A 27,739-nucleotide genomic window follows, 5' to 3' on the forward strand; every position below is an offset into this window, starting at 1 on the left:
TTTCTAACTAATCTTGGAGTCAAAGAGGAGATTGTAGAAATATTCTTTTTTTTTCTTTTTGGGTCACTCCCGGCGTTGCACAGGGGTTACTCCTGGCTCTGCACTCAGAAATCACTCCTGGCGGTACTCAGGGGACCATATGGGATGCTAGGAATCAAACCTGGGTTGGTTGCGTGCAAGGCAAAAGCCCTACCTGCTGTGCTATCTCTCTAGCCCCAATTGTAGGAATATTCTTAAAAATTCTAAATATTCCTCACCCTGAGCAGGATTGTGAAGATGGATAAAGAATCTTTACCCACTCTGCTGGAACTTGCTGCAAAGAGTCTGATGAGTAATGAGTCTGCAGGTAATCACGCCCTGCAGGTCCTTCCTAAACATCTCTTCATTCAGTTGTTCACCACTGCCTTCTTGGGCCGACATAAGAAGATGCTAAAAGCAATAGTGAAGGTTTGGCCATTTCAGTGTCTGCACATCGGGACTCTGAATATAGGAGAATCACCCTATGACATCTTGAGAGTCTTGGTGGATGCTCTGCAGTTCCTCCCCGCCCAGGACACTTCTTCAGGGTAAGACTAATCTAATAGAGACAAAATGAGTCCACAGGTGGGTATGCCATGCCCTAGAAGAGGGGAATCCCAAGAATCTCCCCAAAGTAACTTGCATTGCATGTATAGAATCTATGTGTCTGCTGTCCAACATGTGGATTTATTTTAAGTACTCTGAAATCTTACAGGATTGACTGTAGTTTAGAGATGATTGAGGATAGTATGGATGGATTTACTTCCTGAATGTAATTGCTTAGAAGAAGGGCATAGGCTCTGAGGCTAAAGAGAACGAGAGGTGAAGAAAGTATGAGACAGTGAGAGGTGCATATATTTATATGTAAAGAACGTGTATGTGAATAACATGTAGAGTGAAAACCAGAGGGAAATGGTTCTCTGTCATCTCCACATCATTGTTCTTGCTGTGTAATAATGAAACCTTATACTTCTCATATGTTCTGTCTCCTTTTCTCCCTTACAGGGGCTCCAAACTGAGGATCCTGGATTTAAGACAGGCGTTGGACTGTGAAATAACATGTTACTACAAGGCCAAATACCCATTCTGTTTTCAGTCCTGTGTTTATTCTCAGCATTCCATCCTTAACATAGAAGAGAACGAGCATAGCGTTAGGTGCCTTGGAATGGGTGCTTCAGAGTCTGGGTCTGTGTCAGCCAGAAAACCTATTGAATTATTAGTGGATATTTCCTTCACTTGTACAGTGAGAACAAAGCGATTCATTTCTTTTGTTAAGAGTAAGGTTGATCAGAGTTCTGGGTCCTTGCACCTCTGCTGCAGAAATGTGCAAATTGATAATATATGTATGCACACAAAGAGCCTGCGTATCCTAGATCCAGTATGCATTAATCAGCTGGAGGTGAATCGGGTTCACCTGAGGAATATCACTACACTTTTTCCTCAGTTGATCCACCTCAACAGCCTTAAGCTGACTGCCATTCCATTTCAGTCTTGTGAGGGGAGAAACTTCAGCATTTTTCTCAACTGGCTTGAGAAGCTAGACATCCTCCAGGAACTCTGCTTGTCTTCCTTCGGCTTCACAGATCAGCTGCACAGACTGCTCAGGTGAAGATATGGGGTGGACATAGTAAAGATCCCACTCCTCTGTGTTCCCTTCTCTTTGGATATTGCTGGGAGTTTAAAACTTTTCACTCTGGAGAGGCATATTGTGGTTTGAGAAAAACAAGGTTATGAAACAAGGTTACAAAAAGAAACTGCTCATTCACCTGTTCAGTTAGCCAATCAACTATGTGTTGACACCATGATAAATGTGCAGATAAATTGGTAGAAAAAGTTTTAGTCCCTGTTCTATAGGAATGTCCTTTAGATTGATGGCAGAGACATTCTGATGGAGAAGTTTTTACGACGACATTCTGGCGCACATCTCCATGAACTGGCCACAATTGTTACTGCCAGAATTTTGGTTCTGTGGTCTCCCAAGGCTTAGACCCTGACAGGAGACCTTGTCACTTGGGGCCAATGAAAGGGAACCCTCAGTGTGCACCTTTCTCAGACTCATCTTCACCAAATAATTGAACAAGATCCATCATTGTTTATGTTGTACTTACAATTTTTCTTCCATCCTTCCATAACCTTTAGTTATAATTCCAGAGTAATAAATCTGTAAATTCCAGCTTCAGTGCTGTTGTGCTTAAACTTGTTGCAAATTTTGCACAGATTACTTTAACATCGCACCTTATGTATCTATAACTCAAAGCTCTCTGCCCTGTTCCAGTCCTTATTTATTCTGGAATAATCTTTCTTTTCTTTCTCTCCAGAATCCTGAAACCTCAGCTGACTACATTGAGTCTGTCTCTCTGTCGTCTTTCTAACAGAGATGTCACTGATCTGCATGAGAGCTCTCAGATCACCCACTTAAAACATCTGAATCTGAGTAGCAACAGTATATTCCGGGAAGATCCTTCACCCTTTCTGACTCTGCTGGAGAAGGTCTCAAGCACCCTGCAGCATCTGGAGATAAACAACTGCAAAGTCACTGATTCTGTTCTCTCTGCTTTGCTCCCAGTTCTGAGCCGCTGTTCCCAGCTCCATGTCTTTAGCTTTTCCTTAAATCCCATCTCAATGCCTGCACTCATGAACTTTCTGCAACAGCTAACATCCTGGGTGAAGCTTCGGTATGTTATTTGTCCTGTCCCTCTCCATTGCTATGAGCAAGGGAATTTTCAAGTCATTTTGAACCAACAGAAACTGGCAGAAGTGCAGGAACAACTGAAGATGATGCTAAAGGTGGCAAAGAGGGAAGACATGTACTGGTCCACTTCTGAGTGATGTTCTCCTACAAAGAATTACTTTGACTGATGTGTGGTCATTCATCGGTTGTGACTGGTATGTACTGGTGGCTTACTCTTGAATGTGGCTTAACACACATTGGGGCACCAACTTGTTAAAGCATTCACAGATTTCCCTGAAGCCAAAGTTCGTAGAAACACATATGTAATGTTCTACTGTTTAAGAAAACTGACTTCTTAGTTTAGTTTTTTAATAGAGTTCTAAAAGGAAAGAAAGGAAAGTGAATTGTTCTGTGGCTGTCTTGCCCATTGCTTGTTGACTACATCTTCTGGTTACAAATACATTTTGAGTGTGTAGCATAAGTTGACCCAGTTATGGCATATAATTTTCCTGCTTACACTGATTGGTTCTTTTATGGACTAATGAGCAATCATTATAAGTCAGACCAATCAGAATTCTGGATGTGATAATTTTTGAAGCCAACAATTTGTCCCTCAGGAACCTTTAAACATCCATGTACTTAAAATCATCTTGGGTTGCCTGAAAAGAAGCCAGTTGTAATGGGGACACAGAAAACTTTATCTATACCTATAGGCATTTGTATCAACACATTTCTACCTGCTTTGTTGTTCCTTATTTCTCACATATCCACAATTCACCTAGTATCTGTTGTAATGTTGGTATTATCCCAAGTGTGAATAACAGCACAGTTGCTGATTTCAAACCACTTGGCACATAGACATCCTTATGTTTTGTCAGTTTCTCCAGTCTTTATAGGGAATTTGAGAAAGTTATTTTGCTACTTCCCTCAAAAATCCATATTTGTATTTTTGAAATACCCCCTTACACACTGTTCAAACTATACTGGTCTCCTTATTCTTTGAATATTTTTTTCTTTTTCAAACCTCAGCTCATTTTCCTTAGAGAAGTTTTATCTTCCTTTTTAAATTGTTTTTTAGTTTTATCTTCCTTACTAGTAAATATTATTACTCTTCTGCTCTCTCTCTTAACGTTTACATATATTTTCTTCATATAGCATATCATTCTTTCTGCCTTTTTTCCTGTATACTTCCACTAGAGTTGCACTGTTCAGTAAGGTACACACTAGCGATAAATGGCTAAGGGTACTAAGCATTTAGCTACTTAGAAAAGTTATGTGATCTAAGTGGCAAATGCATATGATCTATCCATAATTTAATAAGAGAAAAAAGGATGGAAATATATAATTTATGGATTATTTATAGCTTGTTGAAATATTAATGCTACATGTTAAAGACAGTAAAGAAAATGAATCTTAGCTTTTTTCATTTGTTTAACATGTTGAAATTACTGCTGTATTTCAAAGGGTTAGTAAATAGTTGCTCAAATGTAGTTTTCTTGATTGAAATGAAATCTGGCTGCATTTTGAAGACTTTGAAGAGTGTGAAAGTAAAGTCAAGTCAGTATGCTTTTAATGTTTAAATTATAACATGATAACATGCATTTTAAGGAATAATCAACAAAATCATATTGTTGTGCCTTGTATCAACAGTACCTTGAAATGATAACAGACTGCATTTCAAAGTCTGAGCTAAAATATATAAAATGAACTAATACTTAGTAAAGTAGTTGATAGTTTGTTCTTATTGTTTCAATTTTATAACAACACTCTGAATTATAAAAATTGTGAAAATAACTAATGCAACTTGGGTTTGATCTCCGGCACCACTTATCATCCCAAGAGCACCCCCAGAGTGACTCTGGATCACAGTGCCAGCAGTAAGCCCTGCGCACAGTACAGGTGCAAAGCCCAATCCCCAAATAATATATAAATTGTGCCTAATGTTTCTTGCACAGACTTTTAAGTTCTTTTTTAGGAAAAGTAATGTATAATTGATAGGTAATCTGTTCATATTACTTGTATTTGAATTAATACACTGAATTTCAAAGTATTACTAAAACATTCCATAAACATTATCATTCTTTGTTTAACATATTTATATTCTTTACTTTTTGTCAAATAAAATAATAATTTAAAATTAAGTTTGCCTGTTCCTGTTTATATTTTCTTTTGGTTTTCAACTTTTGAGTATGATTCACAGAATATTTCTTTTCATTGTTTTGTTTTGGAGACACATCCAGTAGTGCTCAGGAATTACTTTCTATCTGTCTCTCTCTTTTCTCTCTATCTACATATATACACTTTTTAGAAGGTGATTATTAAAAATTATCTTGGAAGGGGTCAGAGTGATAATTTAGTGGAGAGGACAATTACCTTGCCAGTGACTGACTCCTATGGTCCTCCAAGCCCACCAGGAGTGATCCCTGAGGGCAGAGCCAGGAGTAAGTCATGAGCACCACTAGATGTGTCCCAAAATACAAATGAATAAATTTTAAAATCTTTGAGGGAGCTTTTCCATTGCAGAGACCTGTGTTCTCTCTTGAATATGTATCTCTCTTTTTCACCCCACACGGTCCTCCCGTTGTTCATCGATTTGCTTGAGCAGGCCCAGTAACATCTTTCTAAACTTCGTTCAGTAAAAATTATTGGAATTTATCTTCCAATAAAAACTATTATTCTGCCTCCTCCCGAAAGATCTTTCTGTGAGGGAAGGGGTAGGGCTGTCCTCAAATACCTATAAAGGGTTAAGGACTTATTTTCCCTGTGCTGCACGGAACTGTCCTCACCACAGCCTGATTCCAGGACTCTCAAGAACTCGGGTGTTGGGGACCAGTTCCTGCAGAGCAATAATTGGAATTCAGGTGCAGATTGACAGGTGCAGCTGCCTTGTACAGTTGGTTGCACTTAAACATCCTTGACTTGTAGGTGCTCAGAGCAGACTTCTATTGGCCTGACAAAAGTCAGTTATTTCCCTGGGCAACTTGGGGGGGGGGGGGGCGTCCAACAAAGATGCAGATGCACTCTTTTCTAGAGGCTATGTTTCACACTCCCCACTTTATCAAGTCACCTCCAATGTTATTGGTGAGCCGTTCAGAAGAAAATTCAAAGTGCAGGAGAAAACCTTCAGAAGGGACATAACCCCATGAAAATCTGACATGTGGGTACAGTCTCTTGGGAAATATCTCTGTATCTTGATTAGATATAAACTTCAACTGTGAAATTGTGCTACCAGGCAAGTATACCATACTCTTTCCCTTAACCCTCCTTCAGTTCAATAGGGAATTAGAGATCTCTAGGTATAAATTGGTATGGTAATGAGGCAGCAGAACCTAATAAGAAGACATACAGGCCATACAGACATACAGACATTCAGAGTGGCCCTGCTGGAAGGAAGCCAGTCTCACTGCCAGGAATGCCTGTGGTGGAATACGGATGTCAGTTAAGTTATTCCTCACACAAGTAAGGAACCCACCATGATGGAATGAACTTACCCAAGGGACCTGGGCATACTGGAAGCCATGTTGCTCCTGCAAGGATGCCTGAGGTTGAGGGCAGAGATGACTGATGGAGATGTCCAATTTTGTTGTTTTGGGTTTCCCCTGTCTGGATACTGAGATGGTGCTGCCTCCTGCAACTCTCAGGGATTCCTTACATCAGGGTGTGAGATGGCATGCCTTCCTGCAAACCACATCTCTCAGAGATGCAAATCTTGAGCTTTTGGAGATGGGAAAACAAGGGAAATACCCATTGAAGGTAGACCCCATGAGAAAAGGAGAAGTTGCATGAGGATAGAAAGAAAAGAAAATGAAGGGACTCAGAGCCAGAGAGATAGTACAGCTATAGGGAGCACACAGCCGACCTGGGTTCAATCCCTGGCATCCTATATGGTCCCCCAAGCACCACCAGGAGTAATTCCTGAGTGCAGAGCTAGGAGTAATCCCTAAACATCTCTGGGTGTGGCTGAAAAAGAAAAAAAGAAAATGAAGGGACTATTGAGTGCAAGGCTCTCCCTGTCACTACACTCAGGTTAATTTATCTATTTTATTTTTTAATTTCCTTTTTAATTCTTGCTCTATTCATAACATGATTAACTTTTATATATGCACAGAGTTGCAGGCCAAGACAATTTGGAGAAATTGTGTATAAGTTTCTCCTAAAAGCAATTCTCAATGCCGTACCCCCTGGGAGGAAAAGGGTGTGTATCTCTTCTGCCACCCCCACCCCCCACAGCAGCATGGTGGCCACCGCCTCAAAGTTTATTGGACAGCCAGGTATGAGCCAGTGGTGATGGGACAACTGCGGCATCATGGGATGGGGGGCAGAACCGGCAAGGCACGTCCTTCTTGCCCTGCCGAGACCACGAGTTGCCCCCCACAAGCAGCTGTCCGGAATGGCCATGGCCCCAGAGGCACACAAACCAATCTCGGAACTATTCGGCTTTTGGCAGAAATTCCTCCAGACTTCATTAGTAAAATATCAGAAATCCAAACTCTGATCGGGAGTGGCCCCGCAACATCATATGGTCTTCATAACCAGCAATAGAAAAAAAATTATTTCATGATGCCTTTTCAGCAGGTTTGATTGTTGGGGGAAATTCCAAATAATAATGGTGCATCTTTTGCCGAAATAATGAACGTAATCAAAGTAGAGAGATAGAGAGTTAAGTGGAAATCATCTGCCACGCAGGCACGGGGAGGGGTGGCATGGGGAGTATATGGGGGTTCTTGGTGGTGGAAAAAATATACACTGGTGAAGGGATGGGTGTTTGATCATTGTATGACGGAGACTTAAACCAGAAAGCTTTGTAACTGTTCTCACGGTGATTCGATAAATATTTTTTTGAAAAAGCTATTCTCTGATTTCTCAATCTGGAAAACCCATGTTCTTTCTTTAACGTGTTATCTCTGTTTCTCCCCTCTCACTTCTTTCTAAATTTCTTTCAATAAAGCTATTTTCTTCACTAAACATAATCTTGTAGGATATCCTAAGATATTCAAATATTGACGTTGATATCTACACAAATGCAATTGATTATTATCAATTACTTCACTAAAAATAATCTTGGAGGATATCCTAAGACATTCAAATATTAACTTTGATGTCTACACAAATGTCGTTGATTATTTTGTTACTTAGGGGCTCAAACACAGACTGACATAAGCCCTAGAATTCATTTTGGTTATTGTTGGAGACCTGGTCCTCAGAACTGACATGCAAACACAATTTGTGAACAAATGATCTTTGACTTTGCTTTCTATTGCAGCAATTAATTACAGTAAGACAGTATCAAAGACAAGGATGCTTCAAGTTGAGAAGGTCTATTTTTACAAAAGCTGCAGAAAACACGAAAGCGCATCATTTATACCATTTCCTATGAAGGAGAAAAGAATCTTTTCACTATTTCTGAACTCATAGAACTCTTCCCGAAAATAATATGGCAAAAAGAAATACAGGTTTCTGTATTCCCTATAACCAGTTGAATGGCATACGCATATGTGACCTAACCAGAGAGCTCATTTGCAATAACCGCCATATCTTTCATACAGTGTTCTCATGTTCCCACCCTCCTTACTTTTCTTTGCCTGCTTTTAGTTATACTCAGGTAATGTATATCCTATGCAGATATGAGTTTGGAAGACTGATTAATTAGAGTGTACATGTAAATTAGGAACAAACCAGGAACTTAAATCATCCCCTTCCCCCTCATTTCCCCTTACTCTGGATGCATCCTCTTTAGTCTCTCAGCAACAGTTCCAAGAGGGACCTCCTTAACTAGAGACTTCTTGGAGAAAGCAAAGCACTAACCACTGTGTCATCATTCCAGACAACAAATTTTGTATACTATTAAAATAGAAATTGTATTTGCAACAACAAGAAAAATAAATTTAGACACAGAACCATAGCAGAAGGCTGAAGTAATTACACCAAGTCATAATAGAGGAATGAACAAAATTGTAATCAAGTTTTGAATATATTAAACTTAGAAAATGCGTACAATAAACAAATATATACATACTCTAACTAATGAGGAGGTGGGTAGGAAAATTATAAAGCAGGTAGGGTGCTGGTCTTACATGTAGCTAGCCTGTGTTTGATCTGGGACAACACACATGCATTCATCTGGGGAACATAAAGTAACAAAATAGGAGACTAACACCCAAGAATAGCCCAGATAAGTACCAGGAGGTTTATTCCATGGCTTGGAGGCCAGCCACACATGCTAGGAGAAAAGACAGTTCAGATAGAGAGAAGGGAGCACCAAATTAAGGGTGTTGGGAGGATCCTCCCAGGATGGGAGAAGCATGCTGAAAGTGGACTATAGACCAAACACAATTGCCACTCAATGCCTCTTTTGCAAACCACAGCAGCCAAAAGGAGAGAGAACAAAAGGGAATGCCCTGCCACAGAGGGAGGGTGGGATGGAGGGGATGGGGGGTGGGAGGGATACTGTGATCCGTGATGGTGGAAAATGGGCACTCGTGGAGGAATGGGTAAGTGATCATTGTATAATTGAAACCCAAGCACAAAAATTTGTAAGTTTACAACTGTACCTCATGGTGTTTCACTAATAAAAAATTTTGTAAAAAAAGAGGCTTTCCTTGCTCCAATTTACATTTCTTGCTCCCTTATCTTTCTGACTCATTTCACTTAACATGATACTTTCCATGTAGTACCACTTGTATGTAAATTTCAGGACTTCATCTTTTCTAACAGCTACACATACTCCATTGTGTAGATGTACCAAAGTTTCTTTAACCAGTCATCTGTTCTTGGGCACTCAGGTTTTTTACAGATTCTGGCTATTGTAAAGAGTGATGCAATGAACAAACAAGTGCAGATGTCACTTCGACTACACTTTTTTGCCTCTCTGGATTATATTCCCAGGAGTGGTATTGCTGGGTCAAATGGGAGCTCAATTTCTAATTTTTTGAGAATCGTTCATACTGTTTTCCAAAAGGGCTAAACCAGTCGGCATTCTCCCAGCAGTGAAGGAGGGTCCCTTTCTCACCACATCCACGCCAGCACTGGTTGCTTTTGTTCTTGTGGATGTGGGCCAGTCTGTGGTGTGAAATGATACCTCATTGTGGTTTTGATCTGCATCTCCCTGATGATTAATGATGTGGAGCATTTTCTCATGTGCCTTTTAGCCATTCGGATTTCTTCTTTGAAAAGGTTTCTATTCATTTCATCGCCCCATTTTTTGATGGGGTTGGATGTTTTCCTCTTGTGGAGTTCAACCAGTACTTTGTATATCCTTGATATTAACCCCTTGTCGGATGTGTATTGGGCAAATATGCTTTCCCATTCTGTAAGCTGTCTTTGTATTTTGATTACTGTTTCTTTGTAGGTGCAGAAGCTTCTTAGTTTAAGATAGTACCATTTGTCTATCGCTGTTTTCACTTGCTTGGCCAGTGGCGTGACATCTTTAAAGATACCATTAGCTTCAATGTCATGGAGGGTTTTGCCAAATTTTTCTTCAATGTACCTTATGGATTCCAGTTTGATGTTGAAGTCTTTAATCCACTTTGATCTTACTTTTGTACATGGCGTTAGGCACAGATCTGAGCCCACTTTTTTACATGTGGCCATCCAGTTTTGCCAGCACAATTTTTTAAAGAGGCTTTCCTTGCTCCACTTCACTTTTCTTACCCCCTTATCAAAGATTATATGATCATATGCTTGGGGGGAGATGTCAGTATATTCAACCCTGTTCCATTGGTCTGCAGCTCTGTCTTTGTTCCAGTACCATGCTGTTTTAATTATTACTGCTTTGTAGTAGAGTTTGAAGTTAGGGAAGTTGATTCCTCCCATTTTCTTTTTCCCAAGAATTGCTTTAGCTATTCGTGGGGGCTCATTGTTCCATATAAAGCCTTTTAACTTTAAAGGTGGTTTCTGTGTCATTTTATATGTGAATATTCCTAAGTGTTATGCCCTAATTGGAAATTTTGGCTGTTATCATTATGACTTCTTTGTCTTGTTTAATGCTTGTTTGCAAAGCAGTCTTATGGCTGAAAAATAGTACAGGTGTTAAAGCACTTGTCTTCTCACAAGCCACTGAAATTTGATCCTATAATAACATTTCCATCCCCAAGTACTTCCAGGAGTGACCATGAGCTCAAACTTGAAGTAAGCGTCCTTCATGCCCGACCGAGGTCACCAGCTGCCCCCCACGAGCGGCTCTCCGGCACGGCCACGGCCCCGGAGGCACAAGGACTTAGCACAGAGAGCCACCCGCTTGGAGCAGAAAAGCAAATGGACTATGTGTTAAACCGTGCCAGCATGCCTGCCCGGAGGGGAAAGGGTGTTGGCCCACTCGCCCGCTCCTCTCTGGAAAGAAAGATGGTGGCCGCACGGGAGCCTTGTGGACAGCAGGTTTGAGCCGGGGGTGGGGGACGGCAGGGGCCTCATGGGAAGGGGGGCGTTCTGGACCGTCCTTCACGCCCGACCGAGGTCACCAGCTGCCCCCCATGAGCGGCTCTCCGGCACGGCCACGACTCCAGAGCACAGAAACCAATCTCTTAACTATCTAACTTTTAATAGAAATACTTCCAGGGTTAATAAGTAAAATAGCAGAAATCCATCATTTTATTCTTAAACCCAGCTGTAGAAAGCAAATCATTTCACAACGCTGTTTCAGCATATCTGATTGGGGGGGCTGGGGGTCGTAAACTCTAAACAATAATTGTGCATCTTCTATCAAAACAATGTATCTAGTCAAAGTAGATAGAATATTAACTAGAACTCATCTGCCTCAGAGGAATTGGGAGGGGTGGGAGGTGGGGTTCTATTGGGGTTCACGGTTAAAAATAAGTATTGGTAAAGGGAAATGTGTTTGATATTTACATGACTGAGACTAAACCCGAAAGCTCTGTAACTTTTCCCACAGTGATTCAATAAAGTAATAAATATTGGAAAAAAAACTTGAAGTAAGCCATGAGAAAAATAAAAAACAAAAATTAAAAAAGCATCCTCAACCTTAGCCACCTCTTTTCATAACAGTAGATTGCATTCGTTTCTACTTTCCTCTCCCCACACCAATCTTTCATAACATAGATTCCTATTATGTTATGACAAAAATTTGTTCTATTTTTTCTATCCATCTCCTTTCTCACACTTTAAAGTTGCACATTTTCTGTGTTTTTCACAATAAAAAGCATTTGTACATTAATCCAACATTGCCTCCATCTTGATTTTAGTAATGGAAGTAAAATATTCATCATCTGCTATGTTGGTAAAGATTTTTCTCTCTTATCGATTACATCTAGAATGAAAATTCTAGTTCATCTTTCAGAAAATAACTTGTCAAATGATGTATAGAAAATTATATGGCTAATATTTGATGTTTCTGGGACACAGTTTCTCTGTCACACTCCCGAAATCTGTCACTGCATTACAAAAACATACATTGAGAATGGTTAATGAGTAGCTGTGATTTTGATTCAATAAAACTTCATTTACAGAGTTAAACACTGGAATTGATTAGGCCACATACACCACAGCTTATAATCTCTGCTCTAGGATATTTTGGGGGAAGAACTTAGGGCATAGAATAGCATTATTTATTTCATGTTGAAAATCATAGTCAACAGCATATGATGAAAAAAAAGCATATGATGTTTGAAGAACAGCCCATTAGGATTAAAAATCATCAAGAAAAAACACTTAAAACTTTCTGTTTGTATTTATAAAAATATTATGAATCACGGTGGGATTTTATGTCCTCAAATTCTTGCCTGTTTATGTATGATTATTTATGTTTGCAATGTTGTCCTACCATCTGCTGCTTCAAAATTGTCTAACATATGTTAAATTTTGTTTCCTTATTTTTTCAAATTATTTTGTGTAGTAGCCCTGTGTTTATTTGTATGATATTGCATTTCTCAGTTTGATGTTGTCATCTTCTGTCAGTGTATCAAAACACAGGTCCTTTACCATTTTTGTTATTTGGGAGAAGGGAGGGAAGAAGCTGTGAGTGGACTGATGTTTGTGGTTCTCTGTTGTCTTGCCTTAATTTTTTTCCCTTTCTTTCTTTCCTCCATCATTATGTTACAGCAATTTTGCTGTGGGTTCTAGAGCATAGCGTGTAAGATTGGTACCTTGACAGCTAAGGTCTTCAGTTTTACAACTCTTATTTAATAGTTCAAGTCTATACAGGCAAGGCTGACTGGGAGGCAGGCAGCAAGGTCAGAATCAAATGAAGAGAATGGGGACCTGTCTTCACATCTTAAATACTACATACTCCTTCCCCTTCCTTGTTAGAACTATTTGATTTATTATGTCCAATGAGACACTCCACTTGGAATAACCAGTCTTGTTGTCTATGCAAATGAAGGTGCAGGGTAATTGTGGGGTGACCAGTAATACCACTAATGCCTTCTATAGGCATGTGAGGTTTTTTATGCCGTCTGTCTTTATGCAGAAGGTCTGAGGTAGGTTAGCAAATTAGATCACATGAGGATATCAGTGGGTGTAAAACGATCCCTAGGAGATTTGGGCCCTCCCTTTTCTTTCTGGCCCTCCTTGTTCGCTTCCACCATAATATTCACCAGTGAGTGCAGTGAGTAAAAAAGGAAGGTCATTTACACTTCAGCTACTTCCTGCTAATAAGTAGCCTTGATTTCCATTAGTGCCCTTAGGGCATTCTTCCTTGTTCTCTATCAGAGGTCTCAGTAGAGGGAGTGTTCAATTTCTGGAGGACTGGTCAAGCAGAACATGACAGAACATAAAGAACTGTATTACCTAGGAGCCAATGGATTCTTGGAGATAAAATGTGAAGGCGTTGATGAACAACAGTAAAGCAATAGGTGATGTATCTTGGTCCTGATGGGAGTTCCTCATGTGAAAGTACAAGTAGATTGAAAGGAAGGATATTCTTAAAATTCAGAAGATGAAGTCTCTGTTTGTATACATAGTAAATATTAAGAGGTAGTTTAGGCCTTCCAGATGTTTAAATCCTATTGTCTGTCTTTGTTTTAGTGTTGGAATTTGAGTTGTCAGTCTTTGAAGTGAAAGAGTCATCTGAATTAGAGTTTTTGTTCTCCTTTGCCTGCAAAGCCATGGTGGTAACTTCTCTCAAACAACTAGGCCATTATGCTTCAATCATATCTTGTTTTTCACTCAAGTATCCCACCAGTCACTTTTCTTTCCGTAATAAGTGAGTAAAGATTTTCAAAGCTATATCTACTATTTCAGAATCATTAAGATGAAATAGCTTATCAGGATGTGGCAAAACAAGCACTGGGGCTTCTTGTAAAGCCTGTTTTATACCTGAAAGTTATCTCTTGTTCCTGTTGACCAAATAGTAGGATGTTCCCTATATCCTTCAGTCTTTCATACAGGGGTTAGCTATTTCACCATATTTCATAATCCATCACCATCATATCCTGTTAAATCCCAAAAGGGTGAGAGTTGACTTCAGTGTGGGTGTGGAAATGTATGGTGTGAATTCACTCACTATACATCACTTTGAACTATGGTTCAAAGATCTTGGTTCCTGCTCTGGGAAGAAGATGGTGGCCACATGGGAGCCTTGTGGAGAGCAGGTGTGAGCCAGGGGTGTGGGGGCGACAAAAACCTCATGGGAAGAGGGGCGTTCTGGTCCGTCCTTCACGCCCTACCAAGGTCACCAGTTGCCCCCCACAAGCAGCTCTCCAGCACGGCCACGGCCCCAGAAGCACAAGGACTTAATGCAGAACCCAGCAGCTTGGAGCAGAAAAGTGAACGGACTATGCGTTAATCCAGGCCATCATGTCTGCCCAGAGGGGAAAGGGTGTTGCCCCAATCGCCCTCTCCTCTCTGGAAAGAAGATGGCGGCCACATAGGTGCCTTGTGGAGAGCAGGTGTGAGCCGGGGGTGCGGGGGCGACAAAAACCTCATGGGAAGGGGGGCATTCCGGTCCGTCCTTCACGCCCTACCAAGACCACTAGTTGCCCCCCACGAGCAGCTCTCCAGCACGGCCACGACTCCAGAGCACAGAAACCAATCTCTTAATTATCTGACTCTCAGTAGAAATACTTCCAGGGTTAATTAGCAAAATAGCGGAAATCCAAAACCAACATTTAATTCTTGAACCCTGCTGTAGAAAGCTAATCACTTCACAATGCTTTCTCAGCATGTCTGATTTTGGGGAAGGGGGTAAACTCTAAATAATAGTGGTGCATCTTTTATTGCAACAATGAATCTAATCAAAGCAGATCGAGTGTCAACTAGAATTCATCTGCCTCGAAGGCATTGGGAGGGGTGGGGGTGGGGTTTTATTGGGGTTCTTCGTGGTAAAAAACAAGTAATGGTAAAGGGAAAGGTGTTTGATATTTGCATGACTGAGACCTAAACCTGAAAGTTTTGTAACTTTTCCCACAGTGATTCAATAAATAAATAAATTATAAAAAAAAAAAGATCTTGGTTCCTGGTGTTAAAATAACCTCCTAATACTTGTTTTCTGAGCTGACCCTTACTTCTAGTAATTCTCTATCCCCTAGATGCCAGAAAATTGAGGGATTCTACTATATTTTCATGTGATTCTTCTTCCATAGGGGAGCAGAATATCTGGTCATCCACATAGTGGATATTGTTCCCTCTTTTACATGAAGATTCTCCAAATATTTGCTAAGAAATTATCCAAAACTTTGAAAACACTGAGAACCCCTGTCCTGAAAACCCTGGGAAAGTATGGTTCAGGTGAGATATGTAACACTGATATCCCATTGGTCTGTGAGCTGCCACTGAGTAGGAGAAAATCCATGGCTCAATGAGTCAGAGAGCTGACAGCTCTTGGGAGTAAACCCATGAATATTGTGCAGAGAACCATTGCCCTGTGGATAAAGTGCCACCAGTGCAATCATCACGGAGTGGGTGAAAATCCACAGGAGAGGTACAAAGTTTTTTCTCCCTGATGAAAATGCAAGGGTTATATCCACATAGATATATAGCCCAAAGACTATCCCTGGAAACTGAAACTAAGGAGGGAATCCCCTGCATATAGCCTATGTGAAAGATTTTCAGATAGTGAAAACCTTCTAAGTTTATTTCTGCTGAATTTGCAGGTGTTAATCCTGGTTCAGTAGAATTTTTCTGGTAATGAGGGATCTTATTACTCACCAGGCCTGAGACCTGACACCTAATGGATGATTAACCCAATGGCAGAAATCTCATGACAAGGAGTTCCTGCATACCCTGTTCAATCTTGAACATGTGTTTCCCGACCAGTGTTTTAAACCACCAGAGAATAACCTTGGGGACATAGCAGTAGTACAGTGGATAGGGCATTTGCTTGCATGCAGTCTACCTGGGTTCTATCTCCAGCACCCCAGAACTGCCAGGAGTAATTCCTGAATACAGAGCCAGGAGTAACCCTTGATCATGTCCGAATGTGACCCAAAAAGTCAATTTTTTTAAAAAAGAGAATAACCCTGAAGGATGAGTTCGCAAACCAAGGGTGATTGCCCTTGCCCTTCTTGGGGGAGCTATAGATAGACATGGAAACCTTTTGAACCACCCTCTGTCAGTTTGCTACAGCAAACTCCCAAGTAAAAGAAGTATCATAGTAAGCAAGTGTCTCACCTCTCAACTGCTCTGAGAAGTAAACTCTTTGGGTGGAGCTAGAGCTGTCTTTAGGCAGTGGAGCCCCAAATGTTGCATCACCTGAGGCATGTGGAACATGGATGTTGTCACAGCCCAATATACATGCATGTTGGGTAACAGTTTTCCCTAACGGTGCCTGGACACGTTGCACACTGGGTCCAGGCTGATGTGAGGTAAAGGGTGATGGGCAAGCAGAGAAACACTCCCTAAGAGCAGCTGATGGCTGTTAACATTACTGCCAAATACACACATATTTTATAGAGGGTATTGGCTTGCAAGAAAGTACAAACACATGAAGTTCAGCATTATTGACCTATTATCTCTCCAACTCTGATTTGCCCTGGTCCAATAACAATCAAGGCTAGATGCTACAGTTAAGATGACTTGCTAAGCATACGTGACAGTTTCTGTGTCTAGGGCTCATGTGACTAGGAGGTTGAGTGAGGCTCAAAGCCAAACACCTGGTGTTGGCTGAAACCCTGTTCTTGCCAACTTTGCCCAGATACTCCCTCTTGTGAAGCTTTGCTTCTGGTCCTCTTTGCAAGTTAACATCTTATCTTCACCATTGTCTGTCGCCATGCTCCACACACGTGTTCAGAAAGCCATTGTTGCCTGGGGCAAATAGGGTTAGGGGGCCTAAATGTCCAAGCTCAGAGCAGTGAAACTGCACAAAGCCAGAAGAAGCTATTCCCTTTTTGTGATGGAAGAATCAAAAGTAAGCATCCCTTGAACAGAACCTGAAAGCTTTAACTTATTTTGCTAGGTTAGAACAATTTTCACATCCTGTGTGAGAGTGAAGTCTAAAATTATCCTCAGTTGTAGCACTGTGGAACTTAAGTCTTTGTCCCTTGAACCAAGGTGGCAGCCACTGTTGACCCCTATTGTGTCAGGGTTGAGCCTATATTTGTCCTTCCCTGTGCCATGATGGAGCCTAAAGCCTTTATCTTTTGCACTACGATGAAACCCGTGGCTGACTTCCATTCAAATAGGGTAGTAATAAAAGTCCTTACCACTTGTCTAATGTTAGAGCCATCTACAGTTGATCCACACTGCACTGCACCAGATTAATGCCCAAACCCCATGCCCACAGTTGACCCTACAGTGTCATGATGGAGTCTTTCTATACACAGTGATGCTGAGAACCCTTACCTATGTACTTATACACGGAACAATAGGTCCTTTCTTATTACTCGAAATACCATCATTTGCAGGTCTGTTTCCAAGGGACGTGACATACAGAATCAGAATTATCAAGCTCAGTAGCATAGGTAGAGTTGGTTTTTGGTTGTTTTGTTTTGTTTTGCTTTTTTATTTTGGGTCACACCCGGCGATGCACAGGGATTACTCCTGGCTCTGCACTCAGGAATCACTCTTACAGGTGCTGAGGGTACCATATGGGATGATGGGAATCGAATCTGGGTTGGCGGTGTGCAAGGCAAATGCCCTACCCACTCTGCTATTGCTCCAGCCCCAGTATAGGTATAGTTGATGCTTAACTAATCATTCTTCTCCATGGGTTTGGTGGATAACTAGGCAGTCATGAGAATTTACTTACAAGAAAGGGAGTATTCAAACTTCTCTACTAATCAAGCCCTGGGGTTGAAACTGAAGTTGTGGGTACTCATCTAACATATAGAGTGAACTTTTAGTCCTTGAGTGAGGGAGGAGGTCAAGCTGCATACTAATAACTCACTGGTAAACATCTACGGGAAGGTTAAAAAGAGACTTTCTCATGAGCAGAACACTTAGATATATATTCATAGTCTGGAGTGAGAGGTATGGCCCAGTATTGAGGTTTTATGGATAAACATTCTAAGACTGGACCAAGAAAGTATGCTCAAGAATGTGACACTTCATCCCAGATTCATATTTTGGAGAGAGTGTTACTGCCAAATATTGAGGCTTTATTATTTTTTATGGTTTTTTAAAACATATATATTTTATTGAATCACCATGAGATAAGCATTAGCCTTTATTATTAAGCACCTGCACTGACTTAGATGGAGTCCGGGGTCTGTCTTTTAACAGGTATAGAGGCACAGGAAATAATTAAGACAGTTTTTCTGGTCCCTTAGGAGAAGGAGTGCTGGTATGGACAAAGAAATACGGAAGTAAAGAGAAAGTGTGTGAAGTGATGGAAGGCCTCTATCCCACAGGTATTGTCTGATTTTATGCTGGACTCTGTTAGCCTTGAGTCCAGGTATGACATGGGATTGGATATATAACCCCAGAAGCTCAATAACCACCCATTTTGCCAGATTCTGCAAGTCCATCATGACAAACTCAGGGGGAAAACTTTCGTTAAAGCAGTTTCACTGAAAGAAAGTAGTAGGTGGGGATAGACAAACAGAGAGAGAGTTATGAAAAGAGTGTGATGAAATGGATGTCATCTATCCTGCAGGGACTTCAACTTTGTGTCCAAATAATGCAGTCTTGGGTGTTTAGCCGCAGAATCTCAATGGCCACCACATAAAACAAGATTACTCAGAATGATTGGTAGAGTCCCAAAAACAAAGCTTCCCTGATGTTTATCCATGAGTTGATTCCATTCCTACCTGGTCCCCGATTTTGTAACAGTAGTTAGAAATATGCTCTATATTCTTGTGTATGGAATGTGAGATTACAGAGTGAGAGAGAGAGAGAAGTAAAATACCCGCCATAGAGACATATGAAAAGAGAGCCAGTGGAAGAATGGGAGGGATAGGTGTTGGAACAGTGTATGACTGAAATCCAATCACGAACAGTCTTGTAACTGTAGATCACATGGTTATTCAATTAAAAATAGGAGCTGGAGTGATAGTACAGCGGGTAGGGCAGTTGTCTTGCACCCAGCCGACCCAGGTTGGATTCCCAGAATCCCATATGGTCCCCTGAGCACCGTCAGGAGTAATTCCCAAATGCAGAGCCAGGAGTAACCTCTGTGCATAACCGAGTGTGACTCAAAAAGCTAAAAATATAGGCTAAAAAGGTGCCAGTGTTTGTCCAATTGGAGTTTACAGTCATTTAGAAAGTAGGTGCCTTTAGTGGAGAATTATCTTATGCTATAGTATTAATTCACATCTCCACGGAATTGTTACAGTAGTTCACACTGCAAGAGTATTTTGCTATTGTAATTTCCCCAAGGTTTATATAAAAAATGGGAACCTTGTCACAAGGACACAACAGAATTGACCAATATCTCAGCCCCATCTTCACAAAATAAGTGAACCAGTTCCACCATTGATTGTATTGTGCACACAGTTTTTTTTTGTTCACTTCATATTTTCCATAAACCCTTATAGTAATTACTGTTGTGTACATTTTAAATATTAATAATCTCATGTTGAAAAGATAACAGTGACAGTCCTAGGGTTATAAATCTGTAAATTTAATAAATCTCTAGAGCCTTTGTCATTAAACTTGTTGTAAACATTGCTTTACTTTTGTTAAAGTTGTTTTACTTTAGATTTTTAGGTAGCTATAACTCTGTTCACTGCCCTGCTCTAATATTTCTTTCTTTGAATAATGTTTCCTTTCTTTCTTTATAGGGCCCAGCAACCTCAATTGGATATACTGATTATACCTTTCTGTGACCTTCCTAATAGAGATCTCACTGTTCTCAGGTCATCCACTTAAAGCACCTAAGCCAGAGTAACTACCGGATATTTTGGCAGCTTATAGGATGTTACAGATGCTGCTGGAGAGGGTCTAAGGGACCCTCCAGTATCCAGAGTTAAGCAGTTGCCAAATAATTGATTATATTCCCTGTAAATCTCTCAAATCTGAACTTCTGTACCCACCTGCATGTCTTTAACTTTGCCTTCAGTCCTATCACAATACCTGCAATCCTGAACTTTGTGCAACACTGAATAGTCTTGATGAAGCTGAGGTATGTAATTTATTCTGTTCCTGTCCATTGGTACACACAATGGAATTTTAATGTTATTTTAGCAACAGAAATTTGCTGCAATGGAGACCCAAAGATGTTGATGCTAAAAGTGACACAGTGGGATGACACAAACTGGTCAGCTACTCCTGAGTGTTTTCACGTTACTATTACTTGCCTCAACACTCATTTACAATCATTAACATGCTGCTGTTGGCTTGTAACAGGAGGGATCACTTGAATATAGGTTAATTAACACAAGTTGAAGCCCCAGAGTCAACCTGGTCAAGCATCATTAATGGGCCTGAGTGAATACATAGCAAATAGAGTCCATGCCGTGTACATGTTGAACCCTGTTTGAGGTTTAATCCTCAGAACTCCATCCATGGTCTCTCAAGCCTCACCAGAAGAGAGCCCCGAGTGCATAGGAAGAAGTAAAAGATGAGCACCTCTGGGTGTGACCCAGAATTTTTTTTAAAAATGTAAGCATTCATTGTTTTTCCTGAATCCAGTCTGAAGAACATTCTACTCTTTATAAAAATTGAACTATATTTTGAAAAAGGTACATAAAATGTAATGGGGAAAAAGTGAATGGTTTTGGAATGTCTTTCCTATTCCTTGCTAGTTACATTTTCTGGTTGCCAACCATAGTGTTGAAAATGTACCATACATTATCCGTGCATAACATATAACTTTCCTGATCATGTTTATTGGTCCTTTTATAAATTAAAAGTGAGCAACATAGGGGCTGGAGCGATAGCACAGCGGGTAGGGCATTTGCTTGCACGTGGCCGACCCGGGTTCAATTCCCAGGATCTCATATGGTCCCCCTAGCACTACCAGGAGTAATTCCTGAGTGCAGAGCCAGGAATAACCCCTGTGCATCGCTGGACGTGACCCAAAAAGGGAAAAAAATGAGCAACATATACTTATTAAATTACTTAAAACTCTTTCCATATACAGTATTTATAGAATCCAGTAAGTTTGCCTTCTAGGATTTTAAAACATCTTTTATTTATGATTGCTTTTGTTTTCTTGATGAGAACCAGTTTTGTGAGTGAAAGGAAACAAACTATGTACTATTGGCATGTTTAACAACACACTGCTATGTGCTTTGTTCTCCCTTATTTTACACACATCTAAGTATCTGTTGTGACATAGGTCCTGTTCCTGGTGATATCAAAGGTAAAGTCCCTGATATGAAGCCACTTGATATAAAGACTTTCCTACGATTGTTTAGTTTCTCCTCTCTTTTTGGAGGGCATTTGAGAAATTTTGCTTCCCCTCTCATGCGCCAGAGTTTTATTTTTAAGTATCTTCTTACAAACTCTGCTTGGTCCATGCTGCCATCCTTATGCTGTTGCATGGCTGCTCATATCTTAAATATTATCTCCTCAGATAGGTTTTCTCTTCTTTACCTACTTTAGTAGTTTTACTTGAATTGTGCTCTCTCTTAACTTGCCAAGTATATTTATTCATGTTACATATCATTCTGGATGTCTTGTCTCCTGTGTTCTTCTACTAGACTTGCACTGCTCACTAAGGTAAACGCTAGACATAAATGGCTAAGGAACACTCAGAGTTTTGCTGCTCCTAAAAATGATATCATCTAAGTGTAAAATACACATTGTCCATCCAAGACTTAATAAGAATCAAAAGATGAGAAGTTTCTAATTGGTAACTTATTGTATTGGTGACATGTGGAAATGATAACAGCACACAAATGATAAAATACCGCGACAAAAACAGTGTGGAAGGGGCTGGAATGATAGCACAGCAGATAGGCCGTTTGCCTTGCATGCGGCCGACCTGGGTTTGATTCCCAGCATCCCATATGGTCCCCTGAGCACCGCCAGGAGTAATTCCTGAGTTCATGAGCCAGGAGTGACCCCTGAGCATTGCTGGGTGACCCAAAAAAACAGTGTGGAAAAAGAATGTTAGCTTGTTTATATATCATGTTCATATTTAAATAAGTGCTAAATTTTAATGGATTAGAAAAGAATCTCTCTGATATAGTGTCTCCTTGTAGAAATAAAACCAGGCTGCACTTTGAAGACTTATAAAGGGATAGTGTCAGCATAAGGACCTACTAATATTGTTTTATGTTGATTGGTAATGGGTACATCCCAAGGATTTGCCAAACAAATCACATTGTATTGTTTATAACTTGGTATCATAATAAACTGCATATCCATGCCTGAAACTAAAGCATAAAAAATAAATTACTATTTAGTAAAATCATTAATAGTTTGGTCTTGTTTTGTGTTTGTTTGGGGCGGTGGGCCATACTCTGTGGTGTTGAGGGCTTACTCTTGCCTCTGCTCACAGGAATCACTATTATCATGGCTTGAAAACCATATGTGGTGCTGAGGATAAAACCCGGGTCAGTCAGGTGTAAATCACATACTAAGCTATACTATCTCTCTGGCTCAATAGTTTCTTAATATTGCTTCTATTTTGGATCAATGCATTGCATTTCCGATTTAGTAAAAAACATTAAAACTAATAATAAAACCAAGGTTTCTCTGCCTGGTATCATATATGGTTCCAAGAACTTCCCAGGTGTGATCCCTGAGCACAGAGCCAGGAATAAGTCCAGAACATTCCCAGGTTATGGACCTTATAATAAAATAAATAATAATTAGCATATAACTTTTTATTTTGTTTCTTGGTTGAAGTAACAACCTTTTTAAATTTTTGTCAGAAAAAAGTAGTATATGATTGGTAATCTTTTTATACTGCTTACATCTTGAAATAATGCTCTGCATTCTAAGATATTGTTAAAAAATATAACTTTATCAGACACAGTCGCCAGGGTGCAGATTGTGGGGTGACAGGGAACCTGCTGGAAGGAAGGGGACATTGGAGGTGAGTCCAGTGTTGAAAAGTTGCATGTCTGAAACAACTCTATTATGAACAACTTTGTAAATAACAGCGTCTTAAAATAAAAAATGAAAAAAATAAATTCATTAGAGAGAATGTAGTCAAAATGTGTCAGGATTTTTATCTCAAAAGTATTTTCAAAAGAATGATTCTAGACAAGTAAACCTCTCGGAAGAGAGCAACACAAGAGCAGCACATCACGGAGATGCCTCTGGCCTTCGTGCCAGGCTGTCTCATCAGGGGCAGCCTGGAAGGCCGGCAGGTGAGTCCTCCCACCACCCCCCAACATAGCCGAAAACCTTCAGAACTCAATTGCTACCATGCTCAGAGCCAATTGTCACAGGTTCAATGATGCTGGTAATGGGAAATGTACACTGGTGAAGGGATGGGTATTAGAATATTGTATGACTGATATCCAATCATAAACAACTTTGCAACTGTGTATTTCATGGTCACTGTCACTGTCCTCCCATTGTTCATTGATTTTTTGCTCGAGCAGGCCAGCAACATTGTGAGACTTGTTACTGTGTTTGGCATATCGAATACGTCACGGGTAGCTTGCCAGGCTTTGCTGTGTGGGGAGATACTCACCGGTAGCTTGCCGGGCTCTTTGAAAGGGAAGGAGGAATCCAACTCGGGTCGGCCATGTTGGCTGTGTGCAAGGCAAACTCCCTACCTGCTGTTTTCTAGCCCGTATTTCATGGTGATTTAATTAAATAAATTTTAAAGGAAACGATAAAATTGAAATATATCCAACTAAATGGGAGAAGATATTTGTACACAATACTCAGCATATATCAAGCTCTCACAAAGCTCACCAACAAAGAAATCAATTATACTATCCAAAAATGGGAAGAGAGGCTGAACAAATACTTGAATGATGAGACCATATCGATAGCTAATAAATATATGAAAATTTTTTCATCATTTCTTGTCTCCAGGTAAATCAAATTAGAACAACAATAAAGTACCATCAAACACTAGGGAGAATAGTGTTTCTCAAAAATAATAGAAAAAACCAGCGGGGATGTGGTAAAAATATAAAAGGAAATCTAATTCATTTTACCAGTGGGAATATTGTCCATTTTAACCCTTCTAGAAAAAGAGTATGGATTTTTCTCAAGATAATAAGACTAGAGTTCCTATTATGCAACAATTCCACAACTTTACATCTATAGCCAAAACACAAGAGCAATAATTTTTTTTAAAAAAAGTATGCACACCTATGTTCATTGCAGCACTTATTACAACAGCCAGGATATTTAAACAACCCAAATTACAGCAACACACATGCCAAGGAAGAAGGAAAATGTTCGAGTGGGAGAGGAGTTGAACTGATGGAAACAGGGAAATATGTCATTAACCTTAGATATTTTAATGGTTTAGAGGTAAAGTAACCATATACATAAAAAACCATAATGGCCTATTATATTATATACACATGAATCAAACTTGAATAATTTAATATTAATTAAATAATTAAACAAAGAGATTTCTAAGGCAACAGGTGAGGAGGAAACTTAGGGACATTGGCAGAGGGATGCTGACAATGCTGGTGTGTAATTGGAGTTGTAATATTGGATGTGTGAAATTAGACTACTAAGTGTATTGTAATCTCCTATGCCTAAGTAGAATTTTTGAGAATACCTTGATTTTTGATTTGAAATATATTCATTTTATATCAAAATTAAAATTGCCTTGGGGGTATGGTGCTGCCAGAAGGTCAATCTGTACCTGTGAGGCAAGTGCATCAGCAGCCTGATGGCATCGTCAGACTTTCAGATACTCCTAAATTACTGCTGTGCCTTTGGCCATACCCCAAAACTTGGGGCAAAGTTTACCAAGAAAGTAAACCGCCAAAAGTTAGGTATGGGGGAGAAACACCCACAAACCACCTCCGACTCAGTTATATAATTGGAGGCATGGCCTCTCTGCTTCCTGATCGAACTGCTTAATGGCCATGATTCCAGAGACTCAGAAACGAATCTCGGAACCCAAAGGCTTTTGGCAGAAATGCGTCCTGTTCCTGCAGTAGGCTACTGGTGCTGGGCCACTCCATGTGGGAATAGGTTTCGTGCCTTGGCCTGTTACCCCTGGCGGCCCGGTGACGGCCATCCTCCAGAGGCCACTGGACAGTCAGGTTTGGGTCTGCAGTGATGAGACACACGGGGCCTCACCAGATGGGGGTAGAACCAGCCCTTTCCTTCCCATCCCAATGAGACCCTGAGTCGCCGCCTACAAAAGGCCTCTGTGGCTCCTGATCAAGCAGATTAATGACCATGATCCCAGACACTCAGAAACAAATCTCAAAACCCAGCGTCTTTTGGCAGAAATGCATCCGGACCACATACAAGGTAGCAGCCACCTCAGAGCTTATTGGAAAGCCAGGTATGGCCGGCGGTGATGGGGCAACTGCAGTCTCATGGGAAGTGGGGCAGTACTGGCTCGTCCTTCATGCCCTACCGAATTCATGAGTTGCCCCCCATGAGCGACTCTCCAGGATGACCATGGCTCCAGAGGCAAAAGAACTTAATCCAGAGCCCGGCAACTTGTGGCAGAAAAGTGAATGGACCATGCGTTAAACGACGGCGCCATGCCTCCCTGGGAGGGAAAGGGTGTTGCTCCCTTCCGCCTTTTTCCCCGCCAGCAGTAAGGTGGTCGCTGCCTCAGAGCTTCTTGGAAAGCCAGGTATGAGATGGCGGTGACGGGGCAACTACAGTCTGATGGGAAACTAGGCGGTACCGGCTCATCCTTCACACCCTACCGAGGTCATGAGTTGCCCCCCACGAGCAGCTCTCCGGCACAGCCATAACACCAGACACACCAAAACCAATCTCATAATTATTTGGCTCTTTGCAGAAATCTAAAATCATTATATGATTCTCATAACCAACTATAGAAAATAAAGTATTTTGCAATGCCTTTTCAGCAATTCTGATTGTTGGGGGTGGAAATTCTAAACAATAATGGTGCATCTCTTGTCGAGATAATGAATGTAATCAATGTAGAGAAGAATTAAGTAGAAATCATTTGCTTCACAGGCATTGGGAGGGGTGGAGGGGGGTATATTGGGGTTCTTGGTGGTGAAAAATGAGTACTGGTGAAGGGAAAGGTGTTTGATTATTGTATGACCGAGACTTAAACCTGAAAGCTTAGTAACTTTTCCCACAGTTATTCAATAGATAAATATATGAAAATCAGATAAATATATTTTTCATTTTTTTTCATCATCCTGTTATTCGTCGATTGCCTCGAGCAGGCCCCAGTAATGTCTCTTTCATCCTAGCCCTGAGATTATATTCAAGGCTGTTTAGGAGAGTGAGACCCATCAATGTTACTGGTATTTGGCATATTTGGTACGCCACAGGGAGTTTGCCAGACTCTGCCCTGTGGGCAGGTTACATTCGATAGCCTGCAAGTTTGTCCAAAGTAGAAATAAGACAATAAGATGTCATAAAAAAAAGTTTTGTTAAGATGTGGTGCGGCCGCAAATGCGGCCGCACGGTTCCAGGATCTGGATTTTATAGTCTCTGAGTCTTGGCCGCTGATGGGATTACACGGCGCCAGGGGGCCAGGTGGTGGGTGTGACCCCCGCCTACTGGAATTTGGTGGATCTGGGTGGAAGATGCTCGACTCCAATTCGAGTAGGCTTGGAGGTAAATATATGAAGAAAAAAATATGGAAAAAAAGTAAGGTGGTGTTCATGCCCAATTCAATCAGCTAATCAGTGGCTGAATAAATAGCAGTACTCCTACATAAAAAATAAAATAAAATAAAATATCCTCTGCCTTGAAAAAATAAATAAAGTAAAATAAAAATTGCTTTTCCAAAAAGAACCAGAAAAATGACTTCAAAAACCCATAGGAAAGGGCTCTGATGTAATCTACTTCAAGTCAGTAACAGAGCAAAGAAAGGAATTAGCATACTCACTTTGGATATGTTAAATTTATTGCAAAAAGATGGTTATAGGATACAAAGATATACACTATGTAATTCAAAGGAACAATGGAGAGATTGAGAGATTTCATATAATTTCTCACCTGAAAGCTTAATACTGATCAGTTTTTATTGAATCACTGTGAATTACAAAGTTACTGATGATTGCGTGTCAGGCATAAAATATTCCAAAACCAATACTTCACGAGTGTCCACTTTCCTCCACTAATGTCCCCAGTTTCCTTCCTGCACCCCCCCTCCAGCGTAATTCAACAGCAGGCAATTTCTTAATTTAGATGCCTTGACTTTGTGTTTTTCTGTTTAGATGCTTATCAACTGCAGACTTAGTTTATTTAGTAAATATAGATGTATACAGATAGCCTATTTTAATATATTTAAGCTGTGAAAATATCTATCAAAGCCATTTTTGCTTTTTTGTATATTTACTTTGAGTTGTAATTCATATATCATGTATTATACCCATTCAAATGATAAAATTCATATGTTTTAATATATTAACCAGAGTGTATTTCACATTTTTATCAGATCATAAGACCCTAACCCTTGGCCTCTCATCACTTATACTTGTATCCCATATATATCACTTAATTACTTCACTTAACTTCCCATTAGTCGTCAATTTGCTCGAGCGGGCGCCAGTATCGTCTCCATTTGTCCCTGTCACGTGCTAGTGTAGCCCAATGGCATCTGTTTGCTCTGGGAACATGAAGAGCCTCAAACCAATCGTTCATGATCTTGATGAAGAAGTCTGACCATCTGGTAGG

General features: G+C 40.4%; 1 protein-coding gene across 1 annotated transcript; it reads left to right on the plus strand.

Annotated features, from left to right (window-relative positions):
* Nucleotides 1-276: 276 nt before the first annotated feature.
* On the plus strand, nt 277-2,847 carry LOC130034100 (melanoma antigen preferentially expressed in tumors-like). The gene is made up of 3 exons (XM_056125676.1): nt 277-566; nt 1,024-1,623; nt 2,337-2,847. The coding sequence occupies exons 1-3, from the start codon at nt 277-279 to the stop codon at nt 2,845-2,847; spliced, it is 1,401 nt and encodes a 466-aa protein (XP_055981651.1).
* The last annotated feature ends 24,892 nt before the right edge of the window (nt 2,848-27,739 follow it).

Source organism: Sorex fumeus, unplaced genomic scaffold, assembly GCF_029834395.1.
Source record: "Sorex fumeus unplaced genomic scaffold, SorFum_2.1 ptg000058l, whole genome shotgun sequence".
Lineage (NCBI taxonomy): Eukaryota > Metazoa > Chordata > Mammalia > Eulipotyphla > Soricidae > Sorex > Sorex fumeus.

Coding starts and splice junctions, on each gene's coding strand:
- LOC130034100 (XM_056125676.1), top strand. CDS start 277: ATGGATAAAGAATCTTTACCCACTCTGCTGGAACTTGCTGCAAAGAGT. Junction 567..1,023: donor GCCCAGGACACTTCTTCAGG/GTAAGACTAATC, acceptor TCTCCCTTACAG/GGGCTCCAAACTGAGGATCC. Junction 1,624..2,336: donor CAGCTGCACAGACTGCTCAG/GTGAAGATATGG, acceptor CTTTCTCTCCAG/AATCCTGAAACCTCAGCTGA.